Genomic DNA, 25,609 nt, shown 5'->3' on the forward strand with positions numbered 1-25,609 from the left:
TTTAAATAATATCTTAGACAGCATAAAAACGTGAATAAAAAATGAAGAGCTTTTTTGTATTCTTCGTTTTGAATATTTGTTGGATTGTCAAGTCAGTAAACGCTTGTCCCGAAAATTGTCAGTGTTTTGAAAAAGTAGTACATTGTGCCTCGAAAGATTTGAAGATATTTCCTGCGAATCTTCCAGAAGAAGTAGTACAGCTTTTTGTGGAAAACAATTCTATTTCTTCGGTAAGTACAATATTCTATAATTATACACAAAAAAATGTCTCTGCTCAATTACTAAAAATGCACAATAAAATATCTGTGTGCAACGTGCATGTTTGCTACCCTATCTTATTTTGAACGTGGCGTCGCATCAATCTGTGGCAAGTTTTTGACCGTACGAGTCGTCTACTTTAGGGCTACTGATTTAGGACGTTACTAACCAATGAAAGTGATAGGTTTTTATCGTAAACACAGATTTTGTATTCTCATTAATGGTGTTGGTTATAAAAGCAAAATAACTCTTTTTGCATAAGTGCATGTTCATAAAGCACCATGAGTATACCAAAGATATAAACCAAAGCTTTTGCCAAGGAAAACAGTGATTATTAGTGCTTAATTGTGAATGTTAGTTCTACAATTTTTGTTTCTAGTTGCAAATTTTAAAGCGGATGAACATCTCCCAGCTTCATACGATCATGCTGCAGAATAATCAGATTGGTCAGTTATTGCCATGCGCGTTCTGTGGCGTTTCTTCATTGAAGTATTTGAATTTAAACAACAACAGTCTCAAAACTATTTCCAAAAATATGTTTGCAAACTTGAAATCGCTGACGCTGCTAAGTTTGGACAAGAATGAAATAGCTAGTAAGTGCTCTATTTAAGATTGCATTAGGCCTACTTTAAACTGGATTCATCGATACGGCTCGGTCAAGTAATATTTAATGTCAATGGGATAAGTTTGTGTTTATGGAGTGAGTCAGTATATTTTTGACGATTTTTACAGCGAAATGTAGCTTATTGAACAAAAAAAGTAAACCAAAAAGTTACTACATGCTTAAGAAATTGCAAGATTCTAAACGTAATTTTTAAACTTCTTTCGTATGGACAGATTTTTGCAACTCTTGATGACGGTGGTTGCAGCTTCGTTTGACGTTACTAATTTTAGATATAGCTGATGTTCTCCTTGTAGACGAGGCTTTCAAAGATGAAGTGGACAGTACTTCATTTTTGCGGGCAATACTTTCAATGCACTGAGGGCTTAAAACTTAAAAAGGATTCAAACTTGTGCTTGCAGCTTTGTCATCACTAGCATTTGTGGACATAGTATCCGTACGTGACTTATACTTATCAGAAAATCGCTTGTCTTATCTGCCTCCTGGTGTATTTTCACATCTCTCCAAACTTAACTCTCTCCTACTTGACCACAATGTCATCCGAAGCATCCCCAACCGGCTCTTTGTTTACCTAAATGCACTGAAGTATCTTGACTTGAGTAACAACAGGTGAGATAGAATGGTCGGCCATTTCAACATTTACATTTTTATAGTCAGTCATAAGCTACATAAAGAGAATTAACCGGTTTTCATCATGATAAATTCACAGTTGTTCGTGAAAGCAATAAGTTTTGATTTTTGCATAAATAAAACGATAGGGGAAGGCGGGGCAAGTTGAACAGTTTTTTTTTAAATGTATTTTTTTTATTTCACCAACTTTTTCGAAGACTCAAGTATTGCATTTCAAAAACATGCTAATAAGCCAAGTTTTTAGACAAAAACTGGTTGGTTTTATTTATTATTTTGCACTGTATTCAAGTTTAAGTAACGATTGCACAACTTGCCCCGAATTATTTTTCCGGGGCAAGTTGTGCAGCACCATTGGGGCAAGCTGTGTAGCACCATGGGGTAAGTTGAGCAACAACAATCGTTATCAGCTATTTTTACATTCATTCACTAATCATTTTTTACATTCATTCACGTGGAAGACTTTGAAACTATGTAAAAATGGCTTATAGGCTACAACATTTGCAAATTAACAAAGGCGGTTTACAGGAACAGTTGCACAACTTGCCCCGTCATCAATTACACAACTTGCCCTATTCACACTTTTTTTAAAGAACAAAAAATTTCAAGAAAACTAACAAATGTACGAAAAAATTTTACCTGCGAAAATACAACTACATCACATGTCTACTGACCCCTACTGCTAAAGTTCGACTAGTTCTACTGTGCATCTAAAAAATCTAAATTTCGTTTGCATCCGAATTTAGATCCTAAGACCTAAACACCTTATATCGTTGATCAAGCCTAACCTGCCCAAAAAACTGATAACTGCGATTCACGTGCTTCAAAGGCATTATAGGTAAAATATAATAATGGCGTTAAAGATTCATTACGCTATTTATTTCCTTTCAAACGGGGACTTGCACAACTTGCCCTGTTGCACAACTTGCCCCGCCTCTTATATCACAAAAAATATATTTAAATTTGGAAAATATCACACGTAGGCTACAGATCATACAAATTCCACATGTAAGTTGTTGCTTCAAAATCAAATGTTTTCAACAATTCTAAGTTCTAAATAAAGGGATTCACCCACTCACTTTATGTCTTGTTATGATATTGTAGACTGCAACGTATCACTACGGAAACGTTCAAGGGGTTAAAAAGCTTACAGACTTTACTTTTACAAAACAATAAAATTCATAATCTGGACCCTCAATTTATTCTTCCTAACCAACATTGTACCGAGGTAAGCGCAGAGTGTATGTTTTTATTGGCTTCATTTTGTCAGAGTGACTTTCCAGACTTACATGAATTCAGTAACGGATAATTACAAGTCTATTTGTCACCCACATGAGATTACCACATCAGCAGATGCTCATACAAAAAGTGATTAATAACTTTTTATTAGTTTTAAACATTTTGTTTCAAGTTAAACGGAGACTCGATGGAAAAAAAGCTTGAATCATCTGACCCTGGTTGTTTCGCGAATCTTCGAGAAGTTCGTAAAATAGATTTGAGTAACAACAACCTGACCTCAATAAGATATTCTACATTTTTATCGCTCTCGCAGTTGGAATTCATTGGATTAAGCGGAAATCGCTGGAGGTAAAAATGGTAGGCCAGCACAATGCACAAGAATATTTTTATAACAACATTTAACTTGATAAGGCAACAGTTTCCATCAAGCTCTTGCACATTTAATACAATTTTATTGGAAAATTAAAGAAAGCAAAATATTTCATTCAACTTTCAATTTGTATTCGTTTATTGTTTGTGGCACGTCAATGTAATTATGATAGCCTATATTCTGTAATAATGTAGACAAGGGATTGATTAATAAAATAATTGCAAACTCTCTAGTTCGGTAAATGCATTCAAACCACAAACGCCCATTGTGCAGTTGCCCTGCAAATCCAACATGAGGTTATTGATTCCAACCAGCGTCATGCGACGTAACAAGTTTACGGTAACGTCGGCAATAGTTCGAATTTTTTAAATTGAGTCATCGAACTGAAAGTAGCAAAAGAAAGAGATTAATACCAAATGTGTTGGCTTTGCAGATGCGATTGCTTCTTGGTGTGGTCACTTATGCGTTTCAACAGCAATCGTGGGAACAACCATTTGGCCACCAGCCACATGGCCTGCTGGGAACCAAAAAAGTTGCGAGGATTCTCTGTGGAGAACCTATCTGTTGAAGATTCAAGTTACGACGATCAATTCTTTCCAAACAAAGTGGAAAGATCTCCGGCTTTAAAACCGACGCAAAAACCATCGTCTTTTGCGGTAAGCTTGCGCAAAACACCAACAACTCCAGCTTTGGAATATAAAGGAAATGTTTTCAGCTTTATTGCACAATAACAACTTGATTGTCCATTATTATCTTAAGTAACAAAGATTTGATGGATTGTGGGAATCTTTACTCTCGAACCGAGAATGCTTCTTTGAGAATGCTTCTTATCCTGGCAGCTTCACCGAGGCCCCGCCACCGAGTTTGACAGAGTGAAGCTTCCGATGTTTGAAGTGTTTTGTCTGTGAATTTTTTCATCTACTAGGAACTATAGGTACCGCTAAATGGAGAGCAGTCCTGAAATCCGTTGCTCAAGCGTACAACCCGAAAGTCGAACCAGCGCGTATGATGTTGAAGTTTCTTCATTCGCAATGTCAGGCGCTTTATCTACCTGATCTATTGGAGCAGGAATTGATTAATGCATAACATTATTATAACGGTTCGTCAATGCACTACAGTACTATCTCTTACAGGTGTCTGCATTTGAATCCAATATCACAACGAAGTTTCACAATGACAACACAAATGGAAAGACGAAAAACTGGCATCTTGACTTACGGACAGAATCCGATATGATCAAACGTAATTCTGACCTTGAAATAACCTCACAAACGTTGCCCCTCAAATCAAACACGCACGTTGACCTGGCGCCAGACAGGAGCCAAATAGAGAAAACGTTTCCTGGTAGATCACAATCCTTGTCCGTCCTGGAGAGCAATGCCAGCTCGGCAAAGGAAAATGAAATGTCAAGTGATATTACTAATGGTTTCAATGCCTTGCAAAATAGACATCACAGGTGAGTTGTGCTGGGAATGCTACACAGTTGGAAAAATCACACCGGTTTTACTTATTATACTCCGTTTCAGATTGAAAGTTAGGTTCACTGAATTATTGCACTTCTGCAACTATTTGTTTGCAAAAATTGACATGCCTATCACAATAAGACTTCAATATACATTTTTCTTCCGCTGTGTTTACGTTATTTTAGTAGACGTGTAGCTGACATTTTAGAGGTGTTGATCTGAGGGAAAAGTATCATTTACAAAACTAGGTCTACTTTGATATGCACAGCTGTGCTACATTTTCTGACCATCCTTTCCTCCAAGGATATCAATTGCACCTAACCGGTTCATGGAGGCAAGAAAAGTTTGACAATTATAAAAGTGCTGCCATCACAAATCTATTAAAATACAGCATACTTTTAGCTTCTTTATTTGAGTCTTATTAGTAGAGGGTCTAGGCTATCCTTTTATCACCACAAGCTGTGAATGTTTTCTTGGAGTTAACTGCTAAAAACTACATTTTAAGCCAAAACTCTTGTAAAGGCCGATTTTATTTCACCTACATTCTTTTCAATTCTTCACTAACATAATTCCTCATTTGTTACTTGCAGACACGAGTTTCCTTCGGTCCCAACAAACAAGATAAACTCATCAGATGATGACGGTAAGCATATTACGCCTCATACACATGTCCACATATAGATAGTGGTTTGCTCAACTAGCGAAAGTAATCTTACATAGGCTATTTATTATGATTCCTCACCTCGGTAGGAAAGCTGTGTAGTCTCCTAAAAGTGAAACATACTGAAAGCCTACTACGTTTCCTAGAAACTCACTGGATTTATGATTTCATCCAGAAACGTTATGCATAGTTCTAAAAACAAAACCTATTAATGGAACAAACATGCAGCACATGTTTCAATTGCATGAATAATTACAACAGTTGACGAGAAAAAAGAAGACAACGGTACAAAGAGTGGACAAATGAATTTGATGCCTTGGCTAGTAGCGGGTGCGATCTTTGCTGCTCTGTTTGCTGCAGGAGTTTGTGGAATAGCTGTTGTGAATAGGCAATTTGGTCACAATGGGACACTCTGCTGGTAAGACCTATGTGCAACATCTATGCGATGATAGTGGAGATAAAATCAAAACGTTCATTCATTCGAAATGGTGATAGACCAAAGAATTGTTTTCACTGTTTTCACTTACATAACGCAAAAATCGACGGGCGTAAAGACACTTGCCAACAAAGGTTTTGTTGCTACGTTAGCCCTAGCCCCGTTGGAAAGTTTCTTTGGCAAAGTTTTTTTTAAAGTTGCAAACAAAATTGTCAGTATACTTTTAATAGATCTACTCTATGAAAAGCTTCAAATGAAAATATTTTCCTCCAGCAAAATATTGATACTGTGTTTTCAAAATCATATTTCAGTTGCTGTCGAAGTGGAAGCCAGTCAACCAGACAGCAAGGATCCGAATCTATCAAGTAACGTGTTTTTATATTGTTAGGATTCATCATCATCATAAATATTACAGTAACAGAAAACTAATGTACTTTGAAGCGCAGTGCCTGTGATCGGAATTTTTATATGTTCTACTACAGATTTGCAGTTAAAAATAAAAGCTACTTTTTGCTTACATAAGTTCCTTGTTATTACATCATATTTATATTGTGTGTTTGTTGTCAATATATTTAGGCTACAACTATATTCTCTTATACATACCAATACATCATGATTGAAACTGCAAAACTACACATTATATCTATAGATAATGATGTTGATGTACTGGTTGTAGCACTGTCAGATAAAACTTCAAAAAGATTTTATAATTTTTATTGCGGTAATTGAAATTTACTACATTAGCTTGGCCAGAGGAAAGTTTATTTGCAAGTAAATTATTTTTCAGGTCTTTCAGCAATTATCCATTGCTATACGATAACCCATTGGCAAGAAGGCCATTACCCCAACAGCCAATTCACTACTCGGGTGACCAAAGCAGAGCAATTCATCCAATCAGAGCAAGCAACAGCGATGGACAAGTTGACATACAGTGGACATGCGGCGGATCGTTTGGAATAGGAGATGTCAATCCATCTGGTTCTCAACTTTTTAAATCTCCAGCTAGAACCTTTAGACGAGGAAGTGAAGACGGTTACCCACCTGTCATTCCTCCCAGGCTTTCCAAGAACACTCCACATTGGAGTGACAACAATGACCGCATTGCAGATAGACAACAACCATCTAATCCAAGGTTATTGTCCACTTCGGCACACAATCTCAATCGATCGTCTTATAAGAAACTTCCAATGTCGTCGAGAGGATCAGTGAATTTTTCGGATTTGCAAAAAGCTACAAAACAAGATTGTTTTGTGATTTCACGTCAACATCCAGGTCAACAATTGGACGTTTATCCGGTAAAACACGACCGTCAACAACGGCAAAGAAAGCGACCAAAAAGTGTAATCGGTGCCGAAACAAAACTAGAAACTGGTGAGTTTGACTTGATGTCCCCGACGTTTGTTCAAGATTTTGACAGACAAAGCACATCTGCGCCAATCACACGCCAATGCAGTTTTGATGCTCCTCATCAACTTTCTCGAAAAATCAAGCGTGAACACATGGTGATACAAATGTTGGAAGCGTTGGAAGAAATAGATACAAGTCGAAGAAGCAGCAACGCTACGGAAAGCAACAAACCAAACCAACGAATAGAAAATGAACGTCGTGACAGAATAATGGAAAAGTGTTTTTCACCGACAAAAAGAAAAAATGATGACAAAAGGATCGGCAACTTTACTTTAGACAATGATTTCAAAGGACATAAACAGGATGATAGTAGACGTATACGAACAACAATAAATGATAGAAGCTCGTGCGATCCTGTGCCTGAAAGTAAGAAAATGAACAGTCACGTATGTGAAAAATGTAATCATATATCGTATATGTCAGATGTTGATTTCAAATTTCCTCCTCCGCCACCATGCATTGCAATAAGTTGCAGTGAAGACAGCCAAGCTTATTCTTCATCCATTTCAGAAGCTTCTTATGACATGGATCTTCCTCCTCCACCTTCAAACATGTATTCTTCAGAGAGGACGTCTTTTTATAATGATCCTACAACAACGCATCATACATCCAATTTAATAACACAGAATCCTTCATCACATCCTCAAAACAATTACTCAGTATTAGCACTGTGTTTTAGTGGAAAAGAATCCCAAAAGTCCTCTTCAAAACAACAACCTCTGGTGATGCGTGAGAGTGATTACAAAGTTAAAAATGAAGCTTCAAACAAAAACACTGAATGGAAATATGGAAGAAAAGACAGTACGGACTCTATGTTTGTGTCAATCAACAGCACCTGCAGCTCATTACCCCCTTCTGACTTGGACGATGATGTTTGCGAAAGAACTTTTGATATCGTAACTGAAGCAGTAGCACATTCTGAAAATCTTGCATGTCAACCAAATGTAAAATACCGCAGTCGCCGTAAGGAATCTTTGACTAACAGACGAAAAGAGCTTGAAGAAGAATACAGGAAATCAATTCCAATTTACAACAAACTCTTGCTGAAAGCAGCAAATGTATCGGATAGCGAACAGCAGCATTTATTGGGAAGTAGTAAATCTTCACATAAATCAGGTAGGTGCCTTTACACGTCTGTGCAATCCACTGCAAATGAAAACCGCTTATCAAATCATCGGATATCTCGCTTAGAGTTGTCGTGTTCGGAATCAGAGTTAGATGAAAACTCTTTGCATCGTTCCTCATTCAATAACAAGCACAGATGCTACATTAGCCACAGTCGAACATCTTCTACAAGTTCACTCACCACTGTAACGACAGCGAGTAGAAGCCCCAGCATAAGGAATAGTGCTCTATTTAACAAAACTTGTCACAAAACGCATCGGTTACCTGAAGAGCGTAAAGTGTCCATGTCGAGTTTTGGATCGGAAAGTGTTTCATCGATTGAATTTGGTGCAGCTGCAGCAAATACTTATTCCCTTACCAGGTCCAACTACCAAGTCCTTGATCAAGCATATTTAGAAAAAGAACAATGTTCCAAGAACTCAATGGCTCCAACACAAAATACGTCAAACTACCCCAATGAAAAAAAACACCGATATGCATGTAGCAATTCGAAAACAAGCGCTTCAGGAGGTAGTGACAAAAAGCGATGTTATTTTGATGTTATAGAATCATCAGCAGACGATGTATCGACTGACATAGAAATGGTAAATCTTGGTACATTGTAACGATAATAAGTTCTAAGTTAATGTATGATATTTCTCAATGTTTGTGATAGCTTTTTGGGGCAAATAACGTGCTGTAAAACCGGTACAATTTTACAATAACATGTTCTGTGGTGAAAAAGACATCAACAACACGCAAAATTAACATCAACACTCGAAAACGAATTGCGAAATGCTATATATGGACTACGCTACTCTACAATGCAGAAACATGGACACTGTCATCACAGATGGTTAAACGACTTGAGGCATTTGAAATGTGGATTTATAGAAGAATGCTTAAAATTTCATGGAAGGATAAAATCACAAACAAAGATGCACTATCCAGAATACAAACCAACATGGAAAATCTACAAACAATTAAATCAAGAAAATTGAAATATTTTGGCCACATGATTCGCAATAATTCTATTCAAAGACAACTACTAAAAGGAAAAATGAACGACAAACGAAAAAGGGGCAGACCACCAAGAATTTGGACTAATGATATTGAAGACTGGTCAGGACTTAACTACAAAACTGCAGTAGAAAAATCTTACAACCGGGAAACTTGGCGTCTCATTGCCTCCAACCCTCGACGAGAGGAAGGAACTTAATGATGATGGTTCTGTGGTGTGTATCGAAGGTCAAGACATATATTACTACAGAAACATTTCAGTAAGCTTAAAAAATGCTGTACAGTTTGATTGTTAATCTTTTATTTTGCTTCTGCAGCAATTGTTTGTATGTTTTTACACTATTGTACGTCTTTCACTAACCACTTTTAATTGGGTGGCTTGTTTAAGTTTTGAAGGCAATGATAGCAAACCCAACCAGGTAAGAATAAATAGTACTGTACCTGAAACTTGCTGAATGTCAAATAGGTGGAGCACTATGGGGCTTCTACAAAAGCAGGATGTGCAACTACATCCTAAGAGCAAGGTGCGTTAAGAAAAAGTATGGTCATGACTTTCAAATTTTAGAAACCAACAATTTTCAAAGTAGTGGAAGTGCAAAACTTGCTCGTTTGTAACAAGCACGAAATTAGAAAATTGGCACAAACAAAAAATAATCCAAACTAATTTGTAAAAAAACTTATCTTGTTGTGGGTGTTTGTAAATTTACGTGCATAAAGTATTATACAAAACTTGTAGGTTTATAAAATATTGCATAAAGGGTCCAACATCAAAAATAATTGAAAAAGCCAAAGTGAACTTGGGATATATATTATGTGTTAATAAGTGCAAAAATCTGTAATTTAGTTTGAGGTTATCATTTCTCAATGTAAATTAGCATTACAAACACTAATGCATTGAAGGTTGATATCAAACGAATTTGTATCGCTTTTTTGTACTTTTTTCAACTTGAACTAGTTTTCAACGGTCAAGTCTTAGGCTGTTTATAACTACAACAGCATTTCTTCTGGAAATTTAAAGAGGGTATGGCAACACCTTATTTTAACGTACCCTACTTTTGCCAGGTAGTTGGACTATGGACATCCTTTATACGTAGAAAGCCCTGGGGTTACTCACAAACATGATTGGCAGTTTACTCCTGTTCGCAGTTAGTTGAACTTGACTAATAATATGCAAAACGAAAGTACAATATAGGCCAAAGCAGTAATTCCAAGCATACTGCAGAAAAGTGTTGTGACTTAACCTACAGTGTAAGCCAGCAAAATAGATAAACCAATTACATTACAGTACAACATGTAATCAAATTCGTTCCCAAATGACAACGAATTTGCAACTAGGTAATTTAAAACTAGGCATTTGTATTCTGGTAGAAGCACGTGCATGTTGTGCATGCCTTTTGATAAAATTACTTTGACAGCTTTGCTGTCAAAAGTTCTTTAAAGTTACATTGGAAACTGTAAGTTTCACTAACCATTAAATTGCACGTTAATCAAGGAGGTACGGAGTTATGTGTATGTTGATTGTCGTCTAAGTAGAAAAGCACTAAGCAGCCGATATCAAGTAACTTGAACGAACATAATCTTATTGTCAAAACACCTCTTGTCTTGAACGCTTCATAGACAAATATGATTTGAAAATCGCATTAAGCAAATTTCTTCAAAATTTATGTAGGCCTAAGCTATGTGTTGAATTAAATATTGTTTTCATAGTATTCAAGTAAACCGGAACATGAACAAGTCCGTATTCTTCGACAGCTCGTTTTTTAAGGTGTTTCTATTTTTGTTGCATGTATTGTCATGCAATAGACGGAGATAAATCAGATTAAAAAACAAATTTTCTCACCTAAACAATTCGTATAAGAAACCGATCCCTTTTCGGCTGTATTGGTACCAGACGGACACTCGTAGCAGTATTGCGATCCGGAATTAAATTGATAGGTAGAATCAGGGCAAGGATAGCACGGTTCAATTCCACCGAGAGACGCAAAGCCTGGTTCGCAGAGACCTGCAAGAAAATTGAATAAGCTATGGAGAAGTTTGAAAGAAGGTCCACCATAATCACAATATACGCCATTGAACCATAAAACACACTACCAGTGTTCAATATGATGCTGTGTTTAAATGGGTTAAAAGTAGGCTATATCGAAATCAGCGTTTTTGTATTGATTTAATCGGAAAATGATAAAACTAATAATAAATTGTTTATTACTCTTCATGCCAAAAACTTCTTTACCTGTTGCTGTGGCAAGCAGCTCAAAAAAGATCAATTACCTTTACTTACTTTCAATCTTGATTAAAGTTCAGGAAAGGGTAATTTTCTTATTTGTAGCTATTAATGTTTTAAGCATGTTCGCCTCTTTGCGTGGACTTACAAAATAATAAAGATACTTACGGCCACATTGGCTTCTAGACGTGGCTCCTTTTATAGAAGTTCCCGTATCATGCGGACAGTGAGTGCATTCCGTTGCTCCCAGCCTATCACCAAACGTGTGAAGAGGACAAGCTAAGCAAGTTTCAAGTCCATCAGACGAATAGCTTCCATAATTGCACAAAGCTAAAAGTTAAACAGAGAAGTCTTTATGTCGACCAACAACTACCGTTCTTATCCAGAGAACGAAAACACGTAAAAAGTACTTTAGGCCTATATACGATTTTGTTAGATGAAAGTCCTGTAGAAATCAACCTGACTGAACAAGGTCATTGCCACACTTATTTGGAGCAACACATATTCGTGAACATAACGTTCTAACCACCATTGTGACAACGTGGTTTTGCAGTGCGCGACACGTTCAGGCTAATATGGTGGAGTTTCACTCACAAATCACCGTGAACGTGACAGAGGCGCCGTCATCGACGTCGATTCCAGCTAGTGTCCGAGAATTGGTTATGTCTCACAATAGAGCAACATATTAAAATAAATGTTGATGTAAAATGCTACTTCAAAAGCTTGTCTGACGTGAAACAAGCATGGATAAAATTTGCATGCATGCTATAGAAAGGTCATAGAATCATGCTTGATTTAAATTTTTATGATTGATCTTGAACATGGCAAGGTAAGTGGTAAGTACTGGTGACCTTCGTACGACGTTATCAATCCAACGCAGCCCAGTTACAATAGTACCACTCTCGTACGCTTGTAATTTTATTTTATTTCAATCTATCGAGGGCATGTCATAACTCGAAAATCGTTGTTCTTCTGGTGCAAAATAAGCTAAACTATCACCATGTTGTAAGTGATAGTCTAATGCGCATTTATTTCTTTTTTTTGTCAATCAAAGTACTGACTTTTTAAAGGAGCAAGATCAGTTGACGATAGCTTGTGTAACTATCTCAGAGCACAGAATCATGTTGCTGTAAATATTTAAACATCAAAATGGTAATTTTGACACGTTGGAAGTTATGAAGAAAAACGTTCTTTTCTTACGCTTGCATTCTTCCACGCTCCTGGCATGAACTCCAGGAGTGGACGTGCGTGAAGGACATGCCTTGCAAGATAGCTGTGCTTCAGTGTCTTGATAGTAACCCGTTTGACAACTGGAGCAATCGGCCAAGACTATGTCAAAGTATGTACCGACCGGGCAGTTTACTAAAACGTGCAATAAAAACGCTTTAATGTGAAGACTAAACAGTAAACACACGTTATTTGTATAGGCTACGATTCAAGCCTAGTTTCACCAACGTTCAAGTCATGGCTGGGGTAATAATTTGCTACTTTTTTAAAAGTATTTTTATTTTATAAATTTGTAATGCGTTGTTATAATTCTTTGAAATAAGTTTTAACTACGAACGTAGTTTCCGAAAGCACATCAAGCTATAGCTTACCACAAGTGGCCGATTCTCTAAGAACCGCTCCAAGTGGGCATTTCAATTCGCCAAGGGAGGCAGCGTAAGAATCGTCTTCGTATGTCATATACTCTACAACTGAAGTGTTGATATTGCGCACAGCCACTCTAAAAAAAAAAAAAAACTTTATTGTGTGGCCTAATGGTACGTGTACGTTCCAGATAAATCAAACAGCCAAAATTAAACGTACGAATTAAGCTCGCCAGTGAATTCTCGGACAACGTCAAGTTGGCCAAAATATTCGCTCATGCTCCCGTGAGTTTTCCTGCTTTCGTCCACATTTTCATCGTTTAACAGGACTTGACCTGTAAAATTATAATTTTTTTTGTATCATATCACAAATTAATTAGCACAAGTAAGATTTTCTTTATGCCAGGGTTGTACAACTAAATGCTCAGAGTAGCTAGTTCCTTTCAGGACTCCACCTTTTCTTTAGCAAATACGCCGACCCAATTTATGGCACTCTAAGTATAACAGATAAAGAGTGTCTCTTACAGTGCAGCTTAGGCAAATGTCAATCCGAAATAGTACGGTTTGAAACTAACGGTTTTACTCAAAGCGCACCGACTCGATTAAAAACTATGAGTAGAGCGGTTCTTTTTTACGAAGTATCCCGAAAAAGAAATGTGTGAATAGAAAACAACACCAAATGGTACGACCAACAAATTGAATGAAAGGAGAAGAGAGAATGTACAATTTTCTCGCGACCCAGTAGGCCAACCAGGACTGGTGGCGAGAACACACGTTCAAAATGGCCGTCAGGAGTGCGAGTTGGTTGAAAGTATGTCCCTTAGTCAAAAAATAAATTGATTGCTGTGGAAACAATTGCAGCCAAGCACTAAATACGTACAAATAATATTACCTACAATTAATCAATCACTGGTTTACTTTTTTTCTCAAAATACCACGGCAATACACTGATACATTACATAATGAAATGAGAGGAAGGAAGCGAGAAAGACCATACAAGGCTACCAAGTCAGCTTCCGCCACATCAGCTCCAACCTGTTGTATATCAAAGCAGTAACTTATAGCCTACAAGGAAGGAGTACTTGGTCACGTATCTCAGCCATGAAATTGAAAAAAACGCGTAATTCGACTACATTTTTGCAAAAAAATTTTTGCTCATTTCCTTCGCTTAATCTTATGTCACTAACCTAACGGGTAACATTGGGAACGCATAGTTTCAGCAGTAGATTTATAGAATAAGATTATAAGTTAGAATATGCGAAAGGTTGGGGAACCTTAGATATATTTTCGAAACTTTACTGAAAGCCCACACAATCCTATAGGTACACACCTTCAACAAATAAATTATTGAGATCCTTCATTTTATTTTACAAATCTGGCTTAAACTGTGTTTAAATCTTTATAAAAAAAAAAATAAAAAAATAGACCAATAAATAGGCTAGATGTCCCACTTCGTTTTTCCTATCGCCGGTCAACGAGGATATTTTTATTTTAAAACCAGTCCGTGAAAAAAAAGGTCGGGGAACGCTGCTACACTATGCGATACACATCAGCACCGAAAAAAATGAACCGAAATATAGCAAAACATTGCTTGCTTTAAAAGATACATCTGTAGTAAAATGCATGCCGTTATATGGCACAAAATAAAAGCCATGCTAAGCAACGAAAATGCGGTACTTGTGCTGACTTGACAATGACTAGCATCAATATTCATTTCTAATAGCTCATCGATTTGAAGTAAACCTTTGACAAACCTAAAATATTGATGGTTATTTCAAGCTTGTTTAGCATTTCTTCATCTCCACCAAAGACATCTAAAATTGCTTCATCGGAAAGATTGATTGCTTCAGAAAATGAGATGTCTTCCGTGGCTGCTGTTTCAATGGGCTCGTCGTTGTCTGGGTAATTGTTGTCGTATGGCGGATCATCTTGAACCGCGTCAGGTGGTATTGGCTCCTTACCATGAAATGAATTGTAGTTGTCCGAGATGTAATCTCCTCTCTGCCTTATAAAAAGAGTGACGCGTTCATTGCACTATCAAAAGTTCAATGGTAACGTAGCACAGTATATAAACAATTGTAGTAATAACTCGGAAAACCGTGTCAGAAGATCTATTTCATAAAAGTATTTCGTTAACATAAAAAATCTTTAAGTTTAAATAGTTTTCAAGCCAAAATTTCCAAAATATTCGTGATTTTTCTTGTTATAGCACGGCATAAGGCCTGCTTTCAGCAAAAGTGAAGGTAGGCCTATAACATATCAAAGTATTTTTACACTCGAAATGTGACTGAAGCTTGTTTACTCACTGGCGTTTTTGGCGTTTAAGCAAATGCTCATAACGTGAGTCTACGTGTCTTTTTTCTCTTTCTTCTGCAAGTTAAAGTGAGTTGATGAAATAATTTCATAGTATCATACCCTAATTTCCAAACTATTTTTAATGACTAACGATACCTTACAAAACGGTGCGTAAGTTGAGACTGCTAACGAACCTTCTCTATACCACATGATCTATGATGCTCAATTTGAGTAGCTTAAGTTCTACTAGACTAAAAGACTGTTCATTTGTTATGTTAAAATTGTTCATAAACTACAACGTAACTTACCCTCCTGTTCAAAATAGTCATCGTCATAAGAATTATCATATGGATCATAAGAGTCATATGCTGCTGGAGTAGTAGGTATTTCTGGTGTGGGAAGTTCTTCTTGCACACATTGCACTTCAACTGACAGCAGAGTGCACACAATGCCAGCCGTTGCAGTTTGACACCAGATTGGCACCTGATCATGTGCTTCGTTAAAAGAAAAGTGAACGAAACTTCTCTCTTTACAACAACTACACAGAGGTTTACGTGGAGTAGACTAAATACAAAATTCCTTAAACCTACAGTGATGTGTATGGTATTGTTTTCATATACAACGTCAAAAATTTTATCCTACAGTCTTTGTTATGTTTAAAGCTGTGAACTAACAAAAAAAATTCCCAATACATCAAATAGAAATCTTCTAACATTAATATCTACTTCTAATGAAACATGAATCTTTTTTGCCTGTACGTGTTGTGGTCATTCTCTCACAAGCAAACCTACCCGAGGGGTGAAATAATCCGTGAGCTTCATTTTGACAGACTCAATGAAATGAGTGTCGTTGCAAAATTTGAGAGTAACCAAGTTGTATTTTACCCGGTAACCTTTACTTATTTCACTGGAATAACGCTGATCTGCAAGGAACGAATTAAAAAATCAATGCTTGAAAAAATAGTTGAAATTTGTCAGTTTAATTTCATTTCATTTCTCAAAGAAATTAAATGATGAATAACAATCAAGATTTGAAATGGAAGCTTGCTAAACATCATTAATTAAAATAAAATGTGAACTCACATTTTATTTTCAATAAAATGTAAAATGCTTAAACCACATTTCATATGTGAAAACACAAGCATATGAAATAGCGTGGCGAATGATACTGTTGAATGCTTCGTTGTTTAGATGATTGCATCTATAAAACTGAAATAGTGTATGAAAAACGATTACTCAGCATGTGCAAATTAAATAAAATATTTAGCTTACAATGATTAGAATACCGAAAACAAAACTTACGGGAACAATCCGTTGGAATATCATGGGGAGGCTGCCATTGACCATCCACGCCACAAACGTAGAACGATGTGCCATATTCTTCTTCTGCCATGCCGTATCTAAAGACAGCACGCGATATAATGCATTGAAAAGCGGATGATGAATTTTTAAATGGATAGTTTCACTTTATTTTAAAACTTATACAGATTTTTCGATAGGCAGAATAGACGTTTTAGCCTTGCTGGGGAAAGCCATAAAGCACCCACCTCATTTCAGATCAACACTGGCTACATTTTTTAGAAAGGCTATTCTTACACAAATAAATAAATTCATTTTTTTCAAAAACAGTTTTAATTCTTTTAAGAAAAGTTAAAGTTTAAGAAAAGCGGTTTACATTACGGAATTTCCCACCGTTTGCTGTCGCATACAAGTTCGCATTCCACCAGTTGCTCGAAGTTCATCCCACATTCCTTATGACCATACTTAGGATCTTCCAAGGGAGGACATAGATCATCTGATGGAAAATGCAAATTAACTTGTAGAAAATATTTCTAAACCATATCTCTTTTCACAAAGCAGCTGAAGTGGATGACATATCGTATTTGTTTTTTTATACATATTGTTTTTTTTTTATACAAAAAGCGAAAACCGTAAAATTTGTGGATATTTTTCAGTAATTTTAAATCGAAACTACTTAGAAAACCAAATTCCATTTTTGCAGTTTTCCAATAATTAAAGAGTCGTTGTTGAGTTAAAATGTAGGCCTGTTCACACGAGTGAGTAAGAGAGGTGAAAACGTACGATATCTAAATCTAAGACACTCTGTGTTGCAGTAGGCCACTGCAGGTCACAAAATATCGTGCTTGGGTTTTTCAGAGAGAAAACCAGTAAAGACAAATGTCAGTAAGTTTCGCAATGAAGTGGGTAAGGTCATAACTTCAGCCATTTTTACTCACATTGAACTCCAACGGTGATGATGCAGGTTCGTTTGTTTCCTGTAGCGTCACTGGCCACATACGACACACGAGTTTGTCCGAATGGAAAATCTCCAAACTCGTGCGAACGGGTCAACGTTACGTAACCTGCACAAGTTTGTGATTGTATTGGTTGACTCTCGTGTGGCACAATACATACTCGGTTTATTCGGCTTAGTGTAATTGCAGCTCGGCAGTGCGTAATTACTTTGTATTAGTTCCTTATTTAAGTAAAAGATCCGTGACATTTGATAAAAACACAAATCTTATCCTAAAACGATTGGCACCATGACAAACAGACTTGTTATAAAGAACTCAATTATGTAAAAAACGTGCCTTCATACTGTATATCCAGAGAAGCCTGGATTCCAAAGCAACACAAAAAAAGCAGTAATATGATACCAGCATTAGTCAGCTGATATAGGATTGACAAAACATACCTGAGTTATCAGAAAATGTTGGTTCTTCCCAAGTTATATTTCTGGCTATTGTTTCTCCACGTGGTATGACAAATGGTTCCGGATTGCTGCACTTATCAATAATTGGAGGTTCATCGTCTGTATCGAACATGAAATTACGTTTCCCATTTATTAGAGGGTTGTCCAATCAATATTTATGCACGGTCATGATTGTTTTATACAATATTAGTTCCAAGTAAAACGTGTTTAGAAATTGAAATTAACTGGAATCAAAAATAAGCCATTTTCTTAACTTACCCTCAACTGTAACTGTAAAGTTACACCGAGCGACAAGACCGCTCCCGTCCACAGCTTGATATTCTATGACAGTTTTTCCAATGGGAAAGGCTGCAGGAGGGGTTACGGCTGGTGTTGCTGATAACAATACCTTGATGACACAAAAACAAAGTGTAAATTATTGAGATTTTGTAATAAGCCCAAATGTTAGTTAAACAAAATAGTTATGTTTTTGTTGACTGATGCAACCTTTGTTATCCACTTTTGTGTCTCATCAATGCAGTGATGACTATCTAGGTAGCGATCAGACTCAAAAAGAAAATTCATCAGCATTTCAATAAAATAAAATATCTTCTGACAGGTGTCAAACTCACAACAATGCTTGATATGAACGACTCGGTTACAAGTCTTGTAATTAGCTGTTTATGATTGAACAGACTCCTGTAAAATTCGTTTGTATTTATCAGCATTTAATCAGACCCGTTTCAATTTTTCTGAGTAACCCACTTCATTTTAACCCTGAGAACCAAATGATCAACTAAACATAATTAAACACAACGTTTCAATTATTGGCGCTTCTATATTCTAGTTTTGATAAATTGTTCGTGTTTCTATTTATTCGTTTTATTAAGGGAAGTTTCTAAACAACATGATATAAAAGATCAGTAAAAACAACTCAGATAACATTAATCTGAGTTATGGCATTGATGTTTTCCTGTCATGGCATTTGTTTATCTTGTTAATTAATTCAAAACAACCAGATAAAAAAGTTCTAACAGTTCTCATGATGAATACTTTAACTAGATAACGTAATATCTGTTAAAACAACAGCACCGAAGGTGGCCAGATGATGGACTTAATTCAATGGTGTGTTACAGACAGTGCAAATCAGCAAAGGGAAAGCATCGTCAAAGTGGATTGATCATGTCTGGCATGAAGCAACTTCTCAAACTTTATGAAAATTAGAAAACGCAGCTTGGCAATGTGTTAAAGTGTTTTTAATATAATAATACAAATAAAGTAAACTTAAACAAATGGGTTTAAAATAACTAGCACCCTGCTTCAATTTGGTTTTTCATTCTTAGGGTATTGGACTTTAATTTCAGTATCAAAAATTATGCAGTCTTCAAATTTATTTCTTCAACAAGTTCAATTTTCAAATAGTTTTAAAAAGATATTTACACATTGATGCTAAGACAGAAGTGTACAAACACTGAAGCAAGTTACCTGCAATTTTCAATTCGCAAGCAATTTGTGTCTTTTTAGCTTATCTGGTATATAAATTTCCTATCGCCATCTGTTATGGAAAGTTGCCAGACCCCAATTCAACGAACGTAAACATAATTGCTGTCGCTCAGCGATAATTACCTTGTATGAGTTATCAGACGGGGTGGGTACAAGCCACGAAACCTCAGTTGCGCGCATGTGTCGATTCCCTGTCACTGAGATATCGCGAGGACATACCACAGATGGAGGCTCGATATCTGCGTGTTGATATGATAGATTGACAAATGATAGGCTTTAATAACGTTAAATCGACGTAAGATGACATTGGTTGTTTGGCTTTCAAACATAAACACGAAAAGGAAAAGCGCGCAAAATTGCATCCCAAGTTTGCAACAGGCTGCTGCATTTCAGTCGATGCATATCACTGCTAAACAGCAGTTTAGGGAATGTAGTCTATTTAGATCAAATATGCAACAGCTTATAATTTTGGCAGTAAAGCTTAAAACACAAATACAAGACTTCAGAAATCAATCAATACTAAAAAACTACGCTTCCATTTTGTGTTCAATTCTGTCTGTCATCAACGCAAGAAAAGTGGGACATTATTCCCTAATAATGAATATTTAAAATTCAAACTTTCGAGTGTATTTTGGGCAGACGGATATAACTGTCATAATTGTAAACGCGATTTTATATTTATTAATAAAGCAGTAGAGATGTTATTTTCATAAATTATTAATCTAAATAATTCAAAGTTTTGTTTTGAATGCTAAACAAACTTGATTGCTGTAATTTTTGCCAAAGCAGAAAACAATTTCAAGATAATAAACCAATACGTGATGGTCGATATTTTATGATCAAATGAGCAACTGTTTCATAACAAGAGCAAAAGTGCAAATGTTGGGAAACAGTTGCTGCTTTTCGTTTTATCAAATATCCCTATTTGCAACGACGTAGGCTGTTTTTAGCTTTCCACAGTGTTGCATTCGTGAGAAGCGCTGCATTCAATAATTACAAGAGTTTAGACTTCAACATAAACAAAAAACTTGAACCGGCAACTGGAACGTTACGCGTCAGTTTAATTTGAATATGACAATAGCGTTTTTTTTTTCTACTCACAATCTCTCAATAACCGCACTGAACAGTGTACTACTGTACAACTGTACAGTGTCTTGTGTCGTCTGAGCACTGTGTAATGTGAAATAGTACAGGGGTAGATTATAAGCTGAATCAAAAAATACGTTTCACTTCAATAATTGCTTGGTACTGCATAACCAAACCCAGCATCATATTTAAGTCTTAACAAGCTGCTTTTTTTTCAGCAGCAAAACATAAAAATAAACAGAACGAAAACAAACGATCATATACCTATGCATTCAGCTGAAGCTGGATCGACAGACCATCCGTCTATCTGTATGCATGTTATTTCTTCGACGGCCACAGATAAGAAAAAGCCAGTCGGACATGACATTCGGCATGTCTCGCCGTATGCTAATGTGCTTGCAGCTTCTGTGCACGAAACTTGTCCACCAGTTGGAGCTTTTGGAGGTGAGCATCGAATTTCTAACGCAAGAAGAGGCTGCATTATTTTCATATTCCATTTAGTTACATATTTTACATAAATACAATTCCTATTACAAGTGGAAAGAATTACTGTACTTTGTCTTGATTTATGTTGAAGATGTTGTATGATGAACTTGTGAACAATGATGTATTATTTTACAAAGCTAGTCAAATTACAAAGAAATATAGCGTTTTCTTGCATTTAATATAGAATCTCTAGTGCAACAATCACACAAGTAGACATCATGATAAAGTAGAGAGCTGAATGATTCTTGTTCAAGTAATATGAACTGGTGGGAAAATTGAGTTTACATCTGCTTGCATGCATGTCTACCACCACGTAAAACTAATTTCCAATTTAACGTTACAACTCAGTAAAAACTTTATATAGTGCTGAAGTGCTACACAAAATAAAAGCAAATTTTATAAAGTTTGTTTCGCATCGCTTGTTAGAAAAATAAAAAAGTTTTTACAACAAGCTTCTATCAAAGCAATAAAATAACCAATCACCTTTTTGTCGTATTCAGGCTTATGCCCGATGGTTAAAAATTTAGATAAAGTAGGCTACACGGAAAAAAGGCAATCTTTGCGCAACTTTCAAGCATAAGTTTCAATGTTTGACAAGCACGAAGCCGTATGCTCTTGAGAGGTGTCGAACCGGCACTTTTTCTAGCCTCATATCAGGTCTCGCCATTCAACAACGCAGACAATCACTAATGTTGATTTAATGAACTATTACAGCAATTCTGAAAATAGTAAACTAAAATTTTACTTTCACAATAGCTTTCCAAACCATCCCATTCTCTGTTAGACTGACAATAGCGACTTTCTGACCCCAAAAGAGCAAAACCTTCTTCACATTCAAAACGACATCGGGTTTGAAAAGATGAGTCTTCCTTGGTGCAATTTAATGAGGCCCGAATTGGTAGCGTAAGAGGCGTACAAAGACGAACTAAAAAATAGTGAAAAATTATATCATTTTCCACTTTAAGTAGCCTATAACTTATGATTTAAAAAAAAATAGATTTCAAATTAATGAGACATACAGAAATTGTTTTAGGAACAAAAATAAAATAGTAGTGATGATAATATGTGGCACTTTTGCTAGCAATACAATATCTATCCTAGAAATCTATATGCTTAATACTTGTAATATCAATATCAGGCGTCATAATTTTGGCAGTACACTTCCGATATAGCCTACAGATAGAGTATATAAAAGTAATAAAATCTTCCATTCTCATGACGGTTCTCAATAACTTAAACAATAAAATCGTTTCGTCTATTGAGGTTGGCCATTTTTACTAGACATCATATTGGTAATTATAGTGTTTTTTGAAACAACGCATTTGCAGTAAGGGATAAATGGTAATTGTACAATAATCTGCAAATTTTGCAAAAGTACTTTGACAAATAGGGTTCTGCATTGACAATCCATCATCCGTTTCCCAAACGCCATCAATGTTGCAAAAAATCGTATCGCTGCCAATCAAATCGTAGCCGTCGCTGCAAAGCACTCGACAAGTCGACTTGTATTTGTTATCGCAACCCAAACCGTCAAATCTACCATTAGCCGGAACGAAGATCTCAGGGCAACGTATCACTGAGCATCTGCTATCGACCTGCAGCATAAATTAAGGCTTTAACGGTGCAAGTTTAAGTGTTGAGGTTTCATCGATTCTTGTTATCGCTGCAACAATAAATTTGCAGTAGATGAAACCCTGGTAAATCCTATTAGTGTAATGCATTGCAAAGATCAAACGTAAAAAAGCATCAATCCCTAAAATAAGCTGAAAAGCAATATTTATTGCGTTACTTTCTTGTATCCTCTTTTGCAGATGCATTGTTCTAGAGAAGAACTTGCAATGGGAGAAAGCATGTTGCTATCTGGGCAAGGTGCACAAGTTTCTATGCCGCCTGGTGTTGGATGAAGTTTGTACGTCCCTTCGGGACAAGCTAAATGACAAAAAATCGTAATTAGGGTACAATTAATTTGACATTATCCATATTAATCAACAGAAAAATAAGTTCACATCATACTTCTTGTCAATATGTTATCTAAAATATTTTTGCTAAAACATTTTTGGAAATTAAAAATGCTTCAATGCATGGTTGCAAGCAGTTTAATGCACAGTATCAAATTAAAGACAAAAAATTGATTTTAAAGGCAGGAAAACTTACGGGTGCATCCATCCTGTAACAAACCAAAACCAAAGTAACCACTGCCGCAAACACATTCGTATAAACCAGTAGTTGTGCCACACCGGCATGCACCCAACGAATGACAGCAATTTTGTTGTTCATCGCAGTAACTGTTGCAGAAATGATCTTCTTCGGTTATGTAATCTCCACCTTCGGCATCTTAAAAAAAATAAATTATAATGTTTCGTTTACTTTTCAAACAAGGAAGTTTAAATTACTCTTGTATCTAAAAATTCTGCGTTTAATGAAACAAGAGAAAATCACGCATCAACAGAGCTAACACAAGACAGCTGTTTCTTTGTCTTGCTTCAAAACATTCTAACTTAGCTGACTTTGTGAGGTAAATTGCTGAAAGTAAACTTTCCAGAACGATTATATTTAGATTAGTGATTTTAGAAAGATAACATCTATACTAAATAGACATGATGGTTTAACCTTGTTTTTTAGCAATCAGGACCATGTTAACCACCCCCCACACCCACGACCGAGGCACCACGGCTGTTTAAGAGTCCACCAACTTTCAGTTTGTCTAATGTCTTTTGGCTAAAGAAAAAATACACAAATGCTGCTACAACAGCTCAATATTCAATAGCTCACATCATGTAGAGGTCCACCCATTTTTAGTTTGTCATCGCATTTCGGCTTTTTAAAATTACAAAACTTGAAAATACTGCTACGAAAGTTCTGTATCGAACAGCTTACATTTTATCATAGCGTTTTGTGTTGTCGGTCATCCTTTGTTATGAACATTTCAAATCAACAAAACAATTCAATCAATGGTACGTATTTTGTTACAGTTTATAGAAGAGGAAATACAACAACACTATGCTCTTGCTTTCTTGAAAATTCAAAATTGATAGATCAGCCCTTTTCCAACATTGAATGCTCGTGAAATGGAGAAGATGTTGGATATTGACATGCAACAGCATTGGCATGGGTGATCCAGGGTATAGTATTGGCCAGGGATGATATGTGCCTATTTTAGGGGGCCTGAAATTGAAAGGAAACTCCGCAACGCCGCTTTGTTCGAACTTAACTTGTTATTTTAAAAACGTGCTTTAGTATCCATACCAGTGTATTAGCTTTGTAAGATAAAAACTGTGTTGCTCCTCTTTTCTTTGTCTTTAGTTTCTGTTGCATAAAAGTGTTGCAATTACAAGTTTTGGGACCGACTTTTTCACGGGCACGGCACCGTAAGCCCACAATATGCTCTGATAAGCGTCCTGCTTAAAGCACCCTGCAAAAACCAGTTATAGAAGAGGAGTATTTGCTCAAGAAACAAAAGTATTGTAGTGCTTAGTCAGTAGTCATGTTTCTGAAAGAGATGAATTTTAAAATCTTCTTTCTATAGTTAAATGGGGCGATTAAATGTTTTGTTGTAGACGCGCAGTGTGAAGCATAGTTGTTAAATTGGAATGATCTTGAAGTGTTTATAGTAAAAGTAGCCTACATGTGTATGTTTTATTTAACATAGCCCTTTGCATTGTTATGGCGACAAAGGTGGGTAGTATGGGCCCTTAAAAGATTGTGGAGTCAAAGTCGGATGTTTTTGACCCGAATCCGCAACTTGCCTGTAAAGCAAAACATAAATACCACAAATAAGATAAAAGCTTGAAGCATGACCACTGAACAAAACAGGTTATGATTGCCAGGCTAATGCAAATTGCTGCATTGTTTGCTTCTTTTTAGAGAATGTGCGTGGAAGGTTTACTTTTTTGTTGAAATAATGGAAGTAAACAGTGTATTTTTCCCTTACATTGAAAGAGTTTTGCTGGCTTTCACGTTTCACGTCCCCTAATGTTTCACGTCCCACATTTGAACGCCCATGATTTGAGAAGAACAATGTAGGCGCAGTCACTAAAAATAGGAGCCCACCAGTGGAGTTTAACTTGCTTTTAATTTTTTTTACAGTTTTGTTTCTATATGTGCTAGGACAAAATTAGCAATGATAGGACTTATTGGAGACTCCATAGCTAAGCTATATAAACTATTTTTATACAAAAACATGCCTTGTGTGGCCAAAGTGAGGAGTTTGATAAATATTTCTTTTTTGATGGAAAGATAGTTAGGTTGGGAGTCTGAAAAACTGCAAATTTACAATTTGCCTCGTAAAACGTAACCGACTTCAAAATAACGTTCAATATTTTTAATTAGATTTTTTGGCAAACTTGGATGATCTGTATATCGCATTATGCAATGTATATTTGGCTTAATAAATTTCTTGTAGAATATTATCATAAAGTTAAACCTACACAAGCAGCACGATGGCTTCACCGTCAAGAAAAAAGACCACAGACAAGAAAAAAAGAAACATGAAAAGAAGAGAATAAGACAAAAAGAATAAGATAGATAAAAT

At 36.2% G+C, this 25,609-nt stretch overlaps 2 protein-coding genes across 2 annotated transcripts in view; one reads left to right on the forward strand and one right to left on the reverse strand.

The window, feature by feature from the left end:
• Positions 1-25,609, reverse strand: part of LOC145778993 (sushi, von Willebrand factor type A, EGF and pentraxin domain-containing protein 1-like) — a 108,905-nt gene that overhangs the window by 61,319 nt on the left and 21,977 nt on the right. The window contains exons 8-27 of the mRNA XM_082590574.1: positions 23,233-23,412; positions 22,868-23,007; positions 22,457-22,673; positions 21,824-22,003; positions 20,857-21,051; positions 19,630-19,745; positions 18,283-18,412; positions 18,007-18,123; positions 17,549-17,674; positions 17,004-17,106; positions 16,614-16,711; positions 16,104-16,234; positions 15,621-15,795; positions 15,324-15,387; positions 14,772-15,022; positions 13,238-13,352; positions 13,027-13,154; positions 12,629-12,790; positions 11,597-11,758; positions 11,048-11,209 (exon numbers count right to left, since the gene is read on the reverse strand). Of these exons, the coding sequence (XP_082446700.1) occupies positions 11,048-11,209; positions 11,597-11,758; positions 12,629-12,790; positions 13,027-13,154; positions 13,238-13,352; positions 14,772-15,022; positions 15,324-15,387; positions 15,621-15,795; positions 16,104-16,234; positions 16,614-16,711; positions 17,004-17,106; positions 17,549-17,674; positions 18,007-18,123; positions 18,283-18,412; positions 19,630-19,745; positions 20,857-21,051; positions 21,824-22,003; positions 22,457-22,673; positions 22,868-23,007; positions 23,233-23,412 (2,952 nt within the window). The remainder of the gene's footprint in view (positions 1-11,047; positions 11,210-11,596; positions 11,759-12,628; positions 12,791-13,026; positions 13,155-13,237; positions 13,353-14,771; positions 15,023-15,323; positions 15,388-15,620; positions 15,796-16,103; positions 16,235-16,613; positions 16,712-17,003; positions 17,107-17,548; positions 17,675-18,006; positions 18,124-18,282; positions 18,413-19,629; positions 19,746-20,856; positions 21,052-21,823; positions 22,004-22,456; positions 22,674-22,867; positions 23,008-23,232; positions 23,413-25,609) is intronic.
• On the forward strand, positions 42-10,027 carry LOC145778290 (uncharacterized). Its single transcript, XM_082589753.1, has 11 exons — positions 42-230; positions 638-851; positions 1,282-1,489; positions 2,612-2,735; positions 2,919-3,094; positions 3,550-3,772; positions 4,250-4,572; positions 5,170-5,222; positions 5,502-5,658; positions 5,988-6,041; positions 6,464-10,027. The coding sequence occupies exons 1-11, from the start codon at positions 42-44 to the stop codon at positions 8,811-8,813; spliced, it is 4,071 nt and encodes a 1,356-aa protein (XP_082445879.1). The 3' UTR covers positions 8,814-10,027.

The sequence above is a fragment of the Aplidium turbinatum genome, chromosome 10, assembly GCF_918807975.1.
Source record: "Aplidium turbinatum chromosome 10, kaAplTurb1.1, whole genome shotgun sequence".
Taxonomy (NCBI): Eukaryota; Metazoa; Chordata; class Ascidiacea; order Aplousobranchia; family Polyclinidae; genus Aplidium; species Aplidium turbinatum.